At 35.3% G+C, this 18,293-nt stretch overlaps 1 protein-coding gene across 1 annotated transcript; it reads right to left on the reverse strand.

Moving 5' to 3' along the window:
- Positions 1-2,482: 2,482 nt before the first annotated feature.
- On the reverse strand, positions 2,483-16,291 carry LOC306847703 (transmembrane protein 170B-like). The gene is made up of 3 exons (XM_079381821.1): positions 15,959-16,291; positions 6,031-6,201; positions 2,483-3,955 (listed from the first exon to the last, which is right to left on the reverse strand). The coding sequence occupies exons 1-3, from the start codon at positions 16,113-16,115 to the stop codon at positions 3,825-3,827; spliced, it is 459 nt and encodes a 152-aa protein (XP_079237947.1). The 5' UTR covers positions 16,116-16,291; the 3' UTR covers positions 2,483-3,824.
- Between the last annotated feature and the right edge of the window lie 2,002 nt (positions 16,292-18,293).

An 18,293-nucleotide genomic window follows, 5' to 3' on the forward strand; every position in this document is an offset into this window, starting at 1 on the left:
TCAATAATCAACAAAAAGTGAATATTTTCCGACTCACAGAATCCCTCATACATTATGCACAACACATTAGACCTGCATAATTCTACAGAGACAATCAGTTTCCATTGACAGAAGGAGGTTTCACACTCATTCCCAGTCCACTGACGCCCTCTGCAGTGCTGGTCTGGTACTGAAAGTGAACTTTTAGTTGCATAAGATTGAAATAAGTAAATAGCCATAACATCCAACACCCCTCATCAATATCTTAACACATTAATTACATCTGAAAGTCTTTCACAGTATCAACAAATGGAAAATCAGCCTTTCAGGAGTAGCCTAGTTCAGACTTCATGAATCAGTGCTGAGAAATCTGACCAGCAAAAACACAATCTAAAAAATTCATTAACAAATGTTGCTTTTCATAAAAATCATATGCAATTAAAAAAGTCCTAAAGCTAAAAAGATAAGGAATACTTTGGCTTAAATAAACATTATGTCAATGACAACAGAACAATAAAGCAAAAGAAAATAATAAAAGATGCAGTGTTTTAAACCAACAATCAGACATTTTTCACTTTGACACAACAGCCATACATGAATGAACTGTTCATAGACAAACAAGTATTAGAAATATGCTCTTTTGTAATGCCTAATACAGTAATAAACAGGAGGAATTTGGCATCAGTCTTAAAGAGATTGGATGGCTATTAAAATGCCTGTTTTGAGCTTTAGAAATGGCTCACATGCTCTGAAAAAAGTACATAATACTTCAAAATAATAATTAGATCAGATGCATACTGTACCAAATGCAACTGAGTTTGTTCTTGTTTGAAAAGCGAAGCCTATATATAATGCATTTTAAAGGAATTCGATTTTTTTTAACAATGCCTTAAAAAAGCAGCCCTAATTGATTCCTAAATAATTTTAATACATTATAATACTCCTATTTATGGTTATAGTTTGAAAAATAAAGCAGCATAGCATCATGTAATTAATCATATAATTAATTAATTCAGTGAAAAACTGAATTATCATTAAATTATTATTTCAAAGTTTTATTATGAAGCTTTTTAACAAAAATTCAGTGTTGCAGATATTTCTGCACCCATTTTTCCATACAATAGATAAAAAAGGTCCACAATTTAATACTAGTTTGTTCAAATCCCTAACCATATTTATTTATACCAATAATAACAGTGATTCTTGCCTTGGTAACTGAGTATTCTGCATATTTATGAATACCTTCATGATGCATTATATATATAAAGCTTCATAGAAAGTGCTACCAAATAAATATATTAAAAATGAAAAACATGTAAAATGTATAGTGTTTGTAAGAAGGAAAGGGAAAAACAAGGAAAGTTTTGCCAGTAATAAAGCCAGTGGCAGCAGAGAGGTATCGTAAAACACACCGCTGCCATCACATTCCACACTGCTCAACGTTCAAAACGTTTTCCAGTTTAAGGAATTGTTCCCCCCAAAATGAAAATGTACTCACCCTCAGTCCATCCAAGATGTAGATGAGCTTGTTTCGTCATCATTACAGATTTAGCAGGAGAAAAATAGCATTACATCACTTGCTCACCAATTGATCCTCTGCAGTAAATTGATGTAAAAACATCATAATGATTCATAAGTAATCCACATAACTTTAATTAACATCTTAACAGCTATGTGTTTGTGAGAAACAAATCCATCATTAAGGGGTTTTAGCTTTAAACTGCAGTTTTCTGGGTCCATAATACATAATGCTTTCTCCAGTGAAAAAGTCCACCCCCTGATATCTCTCACATCAAAATCCACTCACATATAATGCTTGATCTGCACATATCTCTCTCCTGATTCAGACAAGATGACTTTTTCATTGAAGAAAGCAATATTATGAATAGAGGACACATATTTTACCCAGAAGCAATGATTTGACGTTAAAAATGCGTTTTACAAACACACAGCTTTTTACTTCATGAGATGTTAATTGATGGACTGGATTTGTGTGGATTATTGTGATGTTTTTCTCAGCTCTCATTCTGACGGCACCCATTCACTGCCAAAGATCCATTGGGGAAGTCGTGGCCTAATGGTTAGAGAGTCGGACTCGTAGTCGAAAGGTTGCGAGTTCGAGCCCCCGGCCGGCAGGAATTGTAGGTGGGGGGAGGGAATGTCCAGCGCTCTCTCCACCCTCAATACCACGACTGAGGTGCCCTTGAGCAAGGCACCGAACCCCCAATTGCTCCCCGGGCGCTGCAGCATGGCTGCCCACTGCTCCGGGTGTGTGTTCACGGTGTGTGTGTGTGTGTGTGTGTGTGTGGATTTGTTCACTACTCACTGCTGTGTGTGTGCACTTGGATGGGTTAAACGCAGAGCACCAATTTCGAGTATGGGTCACCATACTTGACAATACGTCACGACTTTAATAAATACTTTTTTTGGTGAGCAAGTCATGTAATGCAAAATTTTTCTAAATATATTGAAACAAATTTTGGATGGCCTGACACTAAGTTTTAGCAAATTTTCATTTTTGGATGAACTAGGAAACTTGCTCCTGTTCCTTACAGAACTGTAGTTCATACTGTTTTGGTGATGTCCATCAGGAAAAGGGAAACTTACGGAAGGCAAATAATTACCAGTGCAATTTCAAACATCTGCTGGCAAAGACCCACGAGTGATCGTTTTCATTATGCACTTCCACACAAGAGCTTTTAAGTACAATATATTTTTCAGGTTGAACTTGTGATGCCAAAGGAGAAAATCACCCCTTGATTTACTCACATAGTGGTACGCCAGCCTCGCAAACTGGTTAGGACGAGTCCAGGACAAAATTGTCTCTCTTGTCTTTTAAGGCCTGAGGTTTAAGTCCCCATATTTGAACAGGGAGAGTATTGCCACAGTAATGCTGGATAAGAATGGATTATACATGAAGACGTTAAATACTGTATACAAGGACAAGATCACATTTGAATGTGTCCATGATATAATCGCAGTTGGTGGATTACATCACATCTTGACACAGAACAAGACGTTGTAGGCCATAGTGACGTTGTGAATACTTGTTGTCTTTGTTTTAAAACTGACATTTGATTAAATACCACAGTTAAAATTCATACTAATGTTCCATTATGTGTTACCATATTATTATAAGGCAGTTTTCCATTATGGATACATTTATATTGGTTAAAAGAGACCAGATTACACCTAAACCTCCTTGAATTAATGTCCATTTTGCATCACAGCATACCCTCTACAGATCTTACACCTTTTAGACAGTTTTCAAAATGCAGAAAGTGCAAAATGGAAGAAGAAAACTGGATGTGGTAATACTGCTGGACCAGAGGGAAAATCTGTAATAATACAAACAGGAATGTTTCGGGCCGCTTAGCAGAGCAGAATTAGAAAATGTTTGAGGACAGACAGACATACTGACAGTCGAATTATTAGAGGATGTTTTTGATGCATCCATCTTGGCGTTACAGCCCAGCTACGGCTCCAAAACCACCCAGTTTACATAAAGCTGAAGCGATCCCTGTGCAAAAACAAAACAAATGTTTAACAAAGACAAACAGACAGCCGAAGATTCATCTCAATCCTCCATCAAGGCAGTTGGCACGTTGATTGAGTTTAGTCATTGGCCTATAATGCTGTTTTTCCTTCTTGAAATGTTAAAATCTCCAAGACTGCCATTCCAGAGGGTTTCATATTGTGGTCCATTGGCCATTAGTGACTCCTAAAGCTCATCGTTTTGTACCGCAGGCCAAACCTCTGTGGTTTAACCCCACTCACCTCGACCCCGGCTCTTCTGCCAGCCGATTGGCTGTTGGGTGTGTCAGTCAATGATGCTTTCAGTCCGTTTAAAGAGTGGCCAAGATCCGTGAGAATGAGATGATGACAGTGAAAGCGGTCTGGCCCACCCCGAACACCAGAGCTTCAAGAGGAGCCATGTCCTTCCCTGCCACACGGTACACACCTGCCACTGCTGCACCTGAGACAGGAGACATCAACATTCACATATAAATAGACAGCAAAGACTGTAGACAAATAATTGTTGTTGGCTTGAGAAACCCTAGTCTGAAATGTAAAGCTTAGACAGATACATAGATAGTGTCTCAGCCACGAGCAATATGTAAATTGTATATTTAAATGATAAAAACCTTCCTCTGGGAAATCACATCTGAAACTGAAATGTTTTTGTGACTGTGGCTGTTGCAAAGTCAACATCAGTTTTGCAGCCTTAAGAGTTAAAAAGTTAAATTAAGACCAAATATTTTCAACTAAATTTCTACTTAAAAAAAAAAAAAAAGGAAAATATTATGTAATATGCTTGTAAATAAATCTCAGAATAATTTAAGATTCAGCCTAGCAAAGAACAGCAGCAGATACCAGATTAGAAAAAGTCGTAATTTAGCTTCTTGTGAGTTTTTGGGGGGTTTTTTTTACCTTCTCTCTGACCCTTACATTTACGCAGGCAAGTTGCTGATTACTGGAAACAGGAGTTGATACATAAATGTGGGCGGTCATATTTTAATAAACTCATGGTTGTTTCAATAAATGTTCTAGGATGGGGAGATCTACATAAAATTAAAGAAAATGAAATATGATCAGTTTAATGCAAATCCTGGAAGGATGAATGTGCTCTCAAGGTCCTGTCTGGGAGTCTTACTAATATAAAATAAAACACTTTAGCCTGGCTAAGTCATTCATGTTCTTCAAGCAGACGTCTGACACTTATTAAATGTTTTAGTGACATGATTCAGTGTGTTTGTCTAATCTGGTAGGTGTAGGCTAATGTATATGTAAACCACTGTGTGCGACAGGTGTGTGCGTGATGTGGCTCTCAGTAAATGTCTCCCTCTCTATCTATCTTTCTCTCTCTGCAAAATCCATATTAATAATAAAGCAGGCCACTGGGAATGGGCACTACAGTGTACGGCTATATATAAATGGAGTAAAACTCTATTTGTGTCTGACTTGAGAGCCGCTAACAGCTAGTTCACTGAAACCCTGCCCAATGTCCTTAAAACATCTTTAACTTATTACATTATAAAGATGCACCAAAATTTTGGCAGCTAAAAAAAAATTCATTCAAAAATACGTTTTTGGTTTCAGCCAAAATAGTACTGAAATCAATGACCGAAACAGTAACGTTAAATTGAAATTAAAATAATAAATGTCATTTTTGACGCTTGGCAGTTCGCTGTAGGTCCCTCAGCTCAATTGGGAAGAGAACCAATCACCTCTCCCTCTTTACTACCAGTTACAGCACAAAATAAACATGAATGAACATCAGAAGGTATGTTGAAGGAAACAGTACAACTTACTGAACTGATTCAGTCTCATGTAATCGCTCAATCAGTGCTTCAACTGCAGAAATATGTCAGTCACACATTATATTTACCTCAGGAAAGCCAATTAATGCCCATAAACAACAGCCAGCTAGAATAAAATAACTCTAGAGAACAGCATTTTGCTAAATGTATGCATTATAATACATATTATATTTTTACTGCACCTATGATCTTCATTACGCAATGTGTATTTGAATTAATCTGTCACGAAAGAAAGTTTTTAATAAGGCCATTGTTTAATTGTTACCAATATAAATGTAAACAATATATCATTAAAAAGTTGCATGTTATGTGCAGTTTAAAATGTTATATACAACTCAGTTTTATTTGAGTGTTGATTATTATATAAACTTTATTTTCAGTTTTCGGAAATCCTTAGTAACTGTCTAGAAATCTCCCAGAACTCACTAGCATCATGCACAAGCAAACACAACTCAGTTTTACTTCAGAAAATGTAAAATTCTAGTATGCTTAGAAATTTTAAATGTTTCCTAGCCTCATTTTGTCAGCAGAAAACATGTTTTCAGAATTGAGAAAAAAAATGAAGAAATTTAACACACAAGCTTTTAAAAACTATGCAATAATGAATCATGCATAAAACAACCAGGGATATTTAATAATATCTATGTCATATTAAGTTTAAGAACATGCACGCTTATTTCTAAAATTGCTTAGACCACAAAGGCTGATAAGAAAGTGAGCAAGTACTGACTAGTGATGACCCCGCCTGTGAGAGAGGCCAGGAACCCCACGCTGATGAGCACCAGCGTGATGAGCCGTCCTCTCTTATGACGCTGCAGCGTCACACACATCAGCAGACCCACGGCACTGTGAACGAACAGAGACGAGAATAGACACCACAGGAACACCCAGTACCACATTTCTGCAGACAAAACACACAGACACAGAGAGAGACAGAGACAACAAACTGGTTAGAAAGTTAGCAGGTTTCCAAAAATGCAAATGAGCAGCATTTCTTTCAGGAAGTATATGCATGAATATGTCAGCTGTGTGTTTCATTTTATTCTAATATTGTGTAAAACAGTTAATACTGATGATTCACACTGGAAATAGATGGTAAAGCAAACATGCAGCACACTGCAAATGTAGTGTGGTAGAATATAATTCTGAACCAAATCATGCATAGTTATGATTTTCTGTGTCACTGTCACATCAACTAATAACAAAATACAACACACATTCTCGGTCTTGTTTGTTCTTATTGCTGAAAAAAAAGGTTCTGCTTTCATGAGTGAAGAGGAAGTGTTTTGTGAGGAACCGCTGCTAAAAAATTCAAACATAAAGTACTTGTACACTTCATACATTAATGTATTACAATTAAGACACTGCAACCTTTTATCATATTAATCTGTCATGATAAACTAATTGGCATTTATTAATTTTCAAGTGCCTTTTAAACTCAAAATACAAGGACATTATTTTGATTGAACACAAATTAAAACTTGTGCATTTGCACCACAGTCACCACTAATATGCAGCACAACTGTTTTCAACATTAATAACCATAAATTCTGAATAATAGTGATTTCTGAAGGATCAAGTGATACTGAAGACTAGAATAATGGCAGCTGAAATTCAGCTTTGTCATCATATGAATTAAAATATATTACATATCATATACATACATATACATATACATATATTAATAGAAAACAGTTATTTTAAATTGTAATGATATTACACAATATTACTGTTTTACTGTATTTATAATAAAATAATAAAGCCTTGGTTTGCGTAAGAGACTTTCGAAAACATTAAAACATTTTACAAACCCCAATGTTTCGAACATTAGCAATGAAAGAATGAAAATTGAAGGCAAATATCATCTGTGAGCAATGTTTTATTGCGTCATTTCCAGTCAAGCTGTAGTTTAGTCCAATTATGCAAAAAGCCTGAACATATATGTCATTGTGTATGTTTAAAATACACAGAATGTTGGAAATTAAATTAGCCTTAGCAAGAAAAAAGAATCAGTCAGTCCAAAAATGTATAAAATATAATTTCCACCTCATAATTCTATTAACAATTTCATATGTTGGCTAAAAATGACAGAATTCTGAATGGATATGCACTCTTGGAACAAATAAAATAAAATAAATGAAAACAGTCAACATGGCCAAATATGCCTGTATTTGAAGAACTACTTCTGAGAGTCTCGAGTCAGAACATATCGTAACAGAGCAGAACACACCGTACTTATAACAGTGAAGCTCAATAAATACTCTCTCACTGTCTCCAACCTCGCTTTCTCATAAACTGTCCATTCTACATTCATTTACTCTCTCTCTCTCTTTCACACTCCATATACAGTACTTCTCTCCATCTACCATGAGCTTGGAGACTGTTATTATTTAAGTGTCTTGTCCACACAGCTCTGAGGGGAGTAAATGGGCAGTTTGGCTCCGCTGATAAGAATGAGTCGGCTCTGGAGCCTTCCAGAAGATTCCAGGACATGGACGAGTATTGCAGCTCAACAACCAAACTGATTATCAAACTGCTGTTGTCATGAACTCTGGGGAATGCAGCTCTACATAAATGAGAAATGCTTGAGAAACCACACGCTCAGGCAGAAATACTGATGACAGCCATAATTTAACATGTCAAAGCAAACGCGTCAAATAACAAACTGCATATTTGCACATGCAATGCTACAAAGTGCTGATTATAGCTTTTGTTTACCCTGAAGCATGAAGAGATGTTATGCCATTAGAACCTTAGGATCTGTACATTTGTAAATGAACAAATTTATATTATATGTACTGTATATTACACATATACATATATACATACATCTCTGTCTCTCTCTCACTCTCTATATATATATATATATATATATATATACACACATATATACACATATATATACATATATATATATATATATATATATAGAGAGAGAGAGAGAGAGAGAGAGAGAGAGAGAGAGAGAGAATCAGAATCAGAATTAAAGTGAATATTATTTATTATCTTAATCTCCGTGCTGTGATGCGCTCGGAAACCAGATTGAAAATTATCCAGATATCCATTTGAGTTTAAGTAGTTGTTCAGTTGATTAAAAACTAATCTTACTTATGAAAGGAAGATTTGATATTGGTCTATAGTTGCTCAATATGGTGTTATCAAGATTGCAATTTTTCAGAAGGGGCTTAACAACTGCAGTTTTCATGGAGTTTGGAAAAGTCCCAGAAAGAAGTGAGCTGTTCACCACTTCTAAAAGATCAGCTTCTAAACAGTTAAGCACACTTTAAAAAAAAAAAAGATGTGGGAAGTGTATCAAGACAGCAGGTTGATGATTTAAGGTGCTGTACTATTTCTTCCAAAATTTAGCTATCCATTGCTTCAAAAACAGACAGTTACTTCTTTTTGAAATTGCGGTCGAATCTGTGTGACCTCTGCATAACTAGAAGATGTGCCAATCGCCTTTCTGATATTATTGATCTTCTCAGAAAAGAAGGATGCAAACTCATTGCATTTGCTGTCGGAAAGCATTTCAATGGGAATCTGACTTGGGGGGTTTGTTAGTCTCTCAACAGTAGCAAAAAGAGTGTGAGTGTTGTTTAAGTTACTGTTTATAAGGTTTGAGAAGAAGGTCTGTCTAGCTGTGGCTAGTTCCACATTGAAAGCATGAAGGCTGTTTTTATAGATGCTATAATGAATTTCTAGTTTCGTCTTCCGCCACATCCGCTCAGCTTTTCTGCATTGTCTTTTCATACTCTGAACTGCTGTTGATTTTCTCCAAGGTGATTTTTGTCTGCCATTCTTCTTGCAGACTTTCACGGGAGCAATGTCATCAATAACATTCTTACATTTTGAGTTAAAGGAATCAAGAAGAAGATCAACAGAGTCTGCAGAAATTATTGGTGTTAAATATATAGCCTCCATAAATAGCGCACTAGTGTTTTTCGTTAATGCATCTCTTTCTGACAGAGACAGATCTAGATTCAGTGGTAACAGAGATCAATATATCAAAGAATATATCAGCATATTACAATGATTTCTGAAGGATCATGTGACACTGAAGACTGGAGTAATGATGCTGAAAATTCAGCTTTGCATCACAGGAATACATTACATTTAAAATATAGTGAAATAGAAAACAGTCATTTTAAATTGCAATAATATTTTACTGTTTTTACTGTAATTTTTGATCAAATAAAAGCAACCTTTGTCTCAGTCACCTACGTATCACCTATGTCTCAGTAATTAAGACTAAACACTGTCTGACACACAAACACAATGTATTGATTAAGCTATAAGCTGCCAGTCACATGATAAGTGAAACGTAACATCCAGACTGAGAGGCCTTTGTGCTGGAAGTCTGTAAACCATACATGCATGCCCACACACGTACACACACACGCACACATCACTATAAACAGATCAACAATAGCAACACAGAGAGCCGTCCATTAAACTGTGTTATCAGTAAACTGAGGCAGACGGACACAAAAGCCTCAGAGACATGCTGTGCCAGGAATGAGGTGGCACTGCCTACTGCCTCAGCCAGACAAAAAGCACAAATAACACACAAATACTGAACAGATTCTTCAGCAATGAGATGCAGGAAGAGAGACATTTTAGAACAAATGGACAGGAAGAAAGAGACTGAGAAAGACTTTAGCACAGAGGAGTAAAACTGAAGCACAGAGATGCAGGAACACAGACAATGACGTTGATGGAAAGCATTCCTTACATGTACTACTGACCCGCATTACCAGGTACAGAGACACTTAGTCATTATTTCAACACTCACAAACTCACGTTTTACTCACTAAAGGAACATATACAGTGGTGGCCAAAATTATTAGAACACTAGTATTTTTACCAGTTATTTCTATCTTTTGCTGTAGTGCATCAGTAGGAAATATTACTTTACATTTCCAAACATTCACTTTGCCATTAATTGCCATTAATCCAGTGAGATTTTTGTTTGCACAAGGAGTCTGACAACAGCCAGGAATGACTTGAAGAAACTGTCTGGCAATGTATCCAAGATGCTTCAAGAAACCTACCTCCTTGTTTGGAAAAGTAAAGTGATATTTCCTACTGACACACTACAGCAAAAGATAGAAATAACTGACTTTCACTAGCTGGTGAAAATACTAGTGTTCTAATAATATTGGCCACCACTGTATGCATGTGTATACAGGTGCTGTCAAACGATTAATCGCATACAAAATAAAAGTTTTTGTTGACATAATATATGTGTGTGTATATTTATTATGTATATATAAATACACACACATGCATGTATATATTTAAGAAAAATATGTTACATTTATATATTAAATATATTTATATATGATATAATTTATATGAATATAAATATATACACATAAATACAAGTAAATATTTTCAAAATATATGCTGTATGTGTGTGTCTTCATATATACATGATAAAATAAACACACTACACACATATATTATGTAAACAAAAACTTTTATTTTGGATGCGATTAATCGTTTGACAGCACTAGTATATACGCATGCATACAGTAGTGCAGCAGGACAATGATCCAGAACACACCAGCAAATCCACCTCTGAATGGCTGAAGAAAAACTAAATGAGGACTTTGGAGTGGCCTAGTCAAAGTCCTGACCTGAATCCTATTGAGATGCTGTGGCATGACCTTAAAAAGGCGGTTCATGCTCAAAAACCCTCCAATGTGGCTGAATTACAACAATTCTGCCAAGATGAGTGGGCCAAAATTCCTCCACAGCGCTGTAACAGACTCATTACAAGTTATCGCAGACGCTTGATTGCAGCTGTTGCTGCTAAGGGTGGCCCAACCAGTTATTAGGTTTAGGGGGCAAGCACGTTTTCACACAGGGCCATGTGGGTTTGGATTTTGTTTTCCCTTCATAATAAAAAACTTCATTCAAAAACTGCATGTTGTGTTTACTTGTGTTATCTTTGATTAATATTTAAATTTGTTTGATGATCTGAAACATTAAAGTGTGACAAACATGCATAAAAAAAATCAGGAAGGGGCCAACAAGTTTTCACACCACTGTATATATACACACACACAGACACACACACACTTTTCTCATTCGCTAATTCTACACATTAAAAAAAACAAACAATAAATATTAGATCTGATTAATGCAGAATCAACTTCAAGGATCAGTCAAAGTTTTTCACAGTTATACAAGGACATAGACCATCAGGATATATTTGCAAGGTCATATTGTTGCAAAGAAAAAGGAGGGTTTAATGTAAAGCATTCAGCATTTTAAAGGCCTCTTTAAACACCCTGGGCGCTGGTCATGTCAACAAAGCAGTTTCCGAGGTGACAAAAAAACTCTTTTGTCAGGCTGTCAACGGTCACAGTGAGAAACAATGTTCTCCAGCATCAGCATATAATGATGTACAGCACATACAAACAGCCAAACCTCTTACTCCAATTAAGCAAACGAACAAATAAACAAGCCTACCATCATCAAGCACTGTCTAACTCTGTGGTGAACCACAGTAAACAGGAGATAATGATCACCAAATGAGAAGCAGCAACATCGTGGAACTTTACCAATAATATACTGTAGTTAAATCTTTTCTTTTCACGACAGTGTAAAGGTTCTAATGTACTTCTGCAGAGGAAACTCAGCCATTGATTATTAAGACATGCTATATTATTAGCAGTGTCTGGCAGATGATAAAACACCAAAAAACCCACAGATTACACTACCGAAGAACTTGACAAAGAACCCATTTAAACTCCCACAACCCCTGTAATAACAAGTCTTTCACAGGAAAGCACAACTCAAATATACATCAGAAATATTCTCGTAAATTACACTACCATGAAATAAATGCTTTTATTAAAAAATAAAAAAAATGCATTAAATTGATCAAATGTGACGGTAAAAATATTTTTAATGTTACAAAATATTTATTTTTCATATAAATACTGTTCTTTAGAACTTTCTATCATCTATAAATCTATAATCTATAGAAATTCTATAAAAAAGTACCATGATCTCCACAAAAAATATGAAGCAGCATAACTTTTCTCAACACTGATAATAAATAAAATGTTAACTGATAATTTAAAAAAAAAATGTTTTTGAGCAGTGAATCAGCATGGAATGATTTCAGATTTCACATGGATCATGTGACACTAAAGACAGGAGAAATGATGCTGAAAATTACAAAAACATTTCAACATATTAAAACAGAAAACAGTTATTTTAAATAGTAATAATATTTCACAATATTATTGTTTTTACTGTATCAAATAAATGTAACTTTGGTTTGTAATTTCAAACTTTTGAAAGGTAGCGTTTACAGTATTTATTTAGTTCTAATACAACAACATTTTTGACTTCATTAATTGTCGACCAGTTTGTGATCAAGTTCTAAGACCGCACTGTTCACCCAAAGGCACAAACAACTGCTAGGTAGGCAGAAGTCTGTCTCCTCCCTAAACAGCAGAAGGAAATGAAATGACTAAACAGGCTTGTTGCAATGACCAAAACAGGAAACGCCATTAACTTTTCTCCCGAGTGGGAGGTTGTCATAATCTCATACATTCTCATAGAGTCTCTGTGCTTCTGCACCTGTGCTGTTCCTTCACATCATCAAAAAAGAGAGATGTCTACTGCATCAGAGCTATCTGAACACAGCTGTCTCTGTCAGCGGCGGGGGCTTTTGAGGTGGACGTTCTGATTGATGGTCTGTTCTGATGGGGGACTGAAGCCACAGCTGATGTGCAACCTCATCCTATCATGTTCTTCAGCCAAAAATTAATATTCTGTCATTGTTTACTCACCCGTTATGTCTTTCCAAACCCGTATGCAGTTGCACAAATAGATGTGTGGAACTGTTCTGAAGCTTGACTATCGTGGTCACTCTGAACTGGAGAGGAGTTACAAAGAACTTCTTCAAAATTTAAGGACACAAAAAAATAGCATATTGCTTTGGAATGACATGAGGGTGAGTATTAATGACAGAGGGGTTCTGTGTGTGTGTGTGTGTGTGTGGGGGGGGGGGGGGTGAATTTTTTTATCAATCCTCACATGCTACCTGTTCCGCAGTTCTCTCAAAAGTTGCTTCATGTGTTGCATCATGCCAGATGTCCACGAGATTGCAGAAATTATAATCTGGCCAAATCTCGGAAATCAAAGGATGTCATGTGCCTCACGTACCGTAAAACTGGCATACACTTGTTCCCTAGAAATGCTTCATGCTGACTTCCAACATCCACTTACTTGTGGTCTGGCTTTTATATTATATCACATTGTTTACTGCAGGGATTTTAGCCAGTATTTCAGTGGTTCTAAACTGGTTTTGACCCAGATTTTAAATCTTGTGACACAACACAATACCAAAATATTTGTAAATACTATCAAGAACAGCATAAGAACATGAAAATTACAACAGATATGTCAAATACTAAACATAATATTGCATATATTGCATTGTGTATGTGTGTGTGTGTGTATATATATATATATATATATATATGTGTGTGTATAATATATATAATCATTAGTATAACAAAAAGACATACTTGAAAAACAATTCAATAATTAATAATTTAATAATTTTTGTTTTATGTTCAACAGATTTTTTTTTTACAGAAATCCATTTTTTACAGTGTGTGTGTGTAAAAAGAGAGACAGATTATATACAGTATATATACAGCCCGATCTGACGGCAATTCGTACATATTGTACGAGGTAGCTAATTTATACGAATTTGTATGACCTCACTCGTACAAATTCATATGATTTTTGCTAAATCGTATGTATTTTACGAGTTGCCAATTCGTATGAATTTGTACAAAGGACCTACATCTAACCCCGCCCCTAAACCTACCCGTCACTAGGGTTTAGACAAATCGTACAAAATCGTAGAAGTGAGGTCGTAAGAATTCGTACGAATTTGCCACCTCGTAAAACACATACGAATTGGTCGCGAGATAGCGTTGGTATATATATATATATATATATACATACATACATACTTGTACACGCATATATATATATATATATATATATATATATATATATATATATATATATATACTGTATATATATACTGTATATATATATATAGAGAGAGAGAGAAAGAGAGAGAGAGAGAAGTGTCGACAAATCAAATCAAGCAATTATTTAATAACATCCGTTTCATATATGCACCATTGATTGTAACACATTAAAAGACAAGAAAATATTATTGCTGTAGTTGTTCATACAATTATGGGTGTAGCTACCTTATCTAGACCCTTAAAAAGGGAAATGAACTATACTTTGGGTGATATGGGGCAGTTTTTCCATAGCAGGTTACACCCTTCACATTGAATAGATGGTTTTACACAGTATTGGTGTTGACTAACACAGCCTGCTCTAACTCAAATATGACTATATGCCACTAGTATTATGATATAATCAGAGCAAGCACACAATCTAAAAGGCAAAAGACTGTATAATGCAGCACAAAAAAAGCCCACGAGCACGGTATCATGTGGAGACCAATATGGAGATGGTAATTACTAACGATTACTCCACTACACAAGCAGAGAGCCGCCAGAAACGATGCAATGACTCAAGATTAACTAAAGATTAATGAGTGGCACAATGCTTTTCAAAGGTTCACATCAGACCGGCCACAGGCATTAGTGCACTACGGCTTATAAAGTACAGCTTTTACTTTAAAGTACAAAAAACTGACAGTTCACAGTCAGGTGCATGAGAAACTATTGTTAAGAAAATACTACAACCAACCAACAAAAAAGTATAATGGTAATATGTTGTTTGTACATAGTGCCATGGTAAAATATTATGGTTTGGGCACAACTATGATATCAGTACTGTAGTATTCATTGAAATACTTGGAGTACTATAAATATCACAGTATGAAAATTATACATAATATACATGTCTTGATTCTGAATGATTACCATATTAACGTTATTTACAAAAACTGCCACTGTTACAAAATGTCATTATTGCAGTACCATAGTATTACAATGTTTTATGAAGATGTTCCAAGGTAAAATCCTGTTTTGTCCACATTTACCATGGCAATACTATGTATTTTACATTACTGTGATGTTAATAGTGCAATAGATGAATATTAAAATCACTCAGTATTATAATATATAGAAAAGTACCAACTGTGCCACATAAGGGATGTAGTTTTTCTGGCAATACATACTTAAAATATAACATAATAGCTATTAATACATGCAAAACTATACCTTAATACCAAATTATTACTATATTAACGCATCATGTTATTTGTATTTATTTATACAAATTAAAATCTTATTTTTTACCATGGTAATACTATATCTTTTACAATACTATGATGATAGTAGCACAACAGATTAATATGGTAGGGTAGTCTATATATCATATGTACCATGGTATTGCTATCGTGTAAGGAACTGGCAATGCACACTTAATATATAATATAATAAGTATTAAGTAATGCATGCAATACTAAACACTCAGCATTATTAATTTGGCGTAAGCACAGTTAGTGTGATGTGAAGTGTGACCTTGTTCAGATGGGATGCTCGTGCGTCTGCCGGTGTGGAGAGGCGTGTGCGCGCGGCTGGATGAGACACACGAACCCGTTTCACCGGGTCTTTCTCCTCGTGTGAACGTACCTGTGAAGTGCTGTAGTGTCGGTACCGTGCCCTGGACCCACAGGCTGAGCACTTGCTGCACCGATAGATTAATGGAATAATCCTTATTCATGTTCGCGCTGGGCGGTTGGAGCGCGGCACTCTTGCTCAGATATCTGACCGAGGATGGGGGACACATGGAGCCTCTTCACCGGTGCCGCTGCTCGCTAGAAGAGGATGGCGGAGCGGCGGTCCGTCTGATCAACTGCTGCTCAGGGGCCATGATGGGTACGGCTGACACACACATATACACGCGCACATACACACACAGACACACACACTCTCTCTCTCTCTCACTCACGCACGCACACACACACACACGCCAGCGCGTCTGCATGGCTCTTAAAGGCGCAGCGCTCTTAAAGGAAGGTGAACAGCACATTCACATTACGACCAAATACAGCAGTTTATGAATGACTATCATACATTGAATTCATTCTGTATTGAATTTAGAATGAGAGAGAGAGAGAGTACAATTCTAAATTAAATTTAAGTAGCATGCTATAGAGGTTGTTAAACCAGATTCCATAAAAATACTAATTTGTATATTTAAATGTCAATTACATGTTTGATATTAAATAAATACTACAACTAGTGATAAAAAAAATTGCAATATTAAATTAATCATATTAATAAATATATTGTTATCAACATTATTAATAACAATGCTCTGATTGTGCACAGATTAAATGAAACCAGATCTATACAGATATTAAACCAGATAACTAATATGAATGTGTGATTTAAATACTTATTTTTATTATTAATTTTAGTAATTTATTTAATGTTAAATAATTTCCTAATATTAAAAATAAAACGATAATTCATTGTTGTTAATATTATAGATGATAATGATTAAAATTTTACCAGATTATATAGAAACTATGAATTTGTATATTTAAACAGCAATTAAATATTTAATACTAAATAATATTTAAAAATGTAGTAATGTATGCAATATATGCAAATGCAATATTAAATCATTTAATAATATTAATGACAAAACAATTATTAATTGTTAATTAATTGTAATTCATATTATTGATAATAATCATGTTTCGATTATGCATGGTTTTAATTAATTCAGAATTTAATTAATTCAGAATAGTTTAATTTAATTAATTCAGAATTTGTATTTTTAAATATCAATAAAACATGGAATATTAATAATAATGATGATGATGATGATTGATATTATTATTATTATTTAATCATACATGCCACATATAATTTAACCACAGAATGCTGTTTAAATTGATCATCATAATTAAGTGTATTTTTTACAGTCACTGTTGAAACTGCACTAGAATATTTTCTGCTAGTCTCATCTCCTCTTGCTGTTGCCCTGCTGAATGAGGTAAGGTGTTGCTGTTCTGGAAAATTCCCGTGAAATAAAACAGATCCATTTTAGGACAGGGATCTGACAGGGTTTAAATTTAAATGTCGTCTAGGAAGCATAGACATTACGAAGTAATATTAATGTCTGTGCATTTCCTAAAAAAACTGAAGAAGCTTTCCTAAGCTCCTGCACTTTGTGGAAGTATGTTCACATACATAATATTACATGAGCCAAAGCACTGGAATGGATCAAGCCAGAACGTGCCAACAATCAGAAAAGATGCAATCTCACATTAAAAGTCTATTAATTGATCTCTAATATTGAACATAAAAGCCAAAACAACCACCCTTTGATTTTTTTTAAGGGCAATGAAGCAGGTTCCCAGAACAGGTTTACTGGACTCTGGAAAAAAAAAAAAATTCTGAGCATGAACTAATGGGATTTTAAATGGGACAGTGACATAAGCAGAGCAGCTTCTGTTCCTCAAACACACACCCTGATCATTTTTCCACTATTTATCAGCCTGACATTTAAGCCTACGCTTGTTGTATTACCTTACAAACCCAAACCTCTCAGCTTCTGTTTTCTCTTTGTAAACGCTCCATTGTAGGAGCAATATCAAATATTGGCAGTATAGCAGGTCACATGAGGACACCACACCAAAGGACTGGATGAAATAGTCTGAAGGCAAACACCTGTGGCTGGACCTTTTGTGAAGAAATCCCAGCTCCTCTAAAGGGCCGTAGGGTGTGTTGTTCCAAAGGCAGAAGGAATCATTCAGCTCCAAGAGCACTGTGGGACTGCATGTACACAAACTTAAAAGTGACAGAAATTAATTCAGGCATCACTGAGTATCAGTCACTCAGTTTTGTGCAAATGATGAACAAAAAGTAATACCATTCATTACTTGCATAATGTATTATTCATCATTTATCTTTAATGGCACAGACAGTAATTTGGTTTTGGTCAGGTTAGGGG

The sequence above is a fragment of the Barbus barbus genome (genome assembly GCF_936440315.1).
Source record: "Barbus barbus genome assembly, chromosome: 27".
Lineage (NCBI taxonomy): Eukaryota > Metazoa > Chordata > Actinopteri > Cypriniformes > Cyprinidae > Barbus > Barbus barbus.

Bases quoted from the DNA above. Each gene is read 5' to 3' on its own strand.
- LOC306847703 (XM_079381821.1), bottom strand. From the start codon at position 16,115: ATGTGTCCCCCATCCTCGGTCAGATATCTGAGCAAGAGTGCCGCGCTC. The intron at 6,202-15,958 runs GTACGTTCACAC...TTTTGTCTGCAG, and splicing joins GACACTACAGCACTTCACAG to AAATGTGGTACTGGGTGTTC. The intron at 3,956-6,030 runs GTCAGTACTTGC...CTCCTGTCTCAG, and splicing joins CACAGGCGGGGTCATCACTA to GTGCAGCAGTGGCAGGTGTG.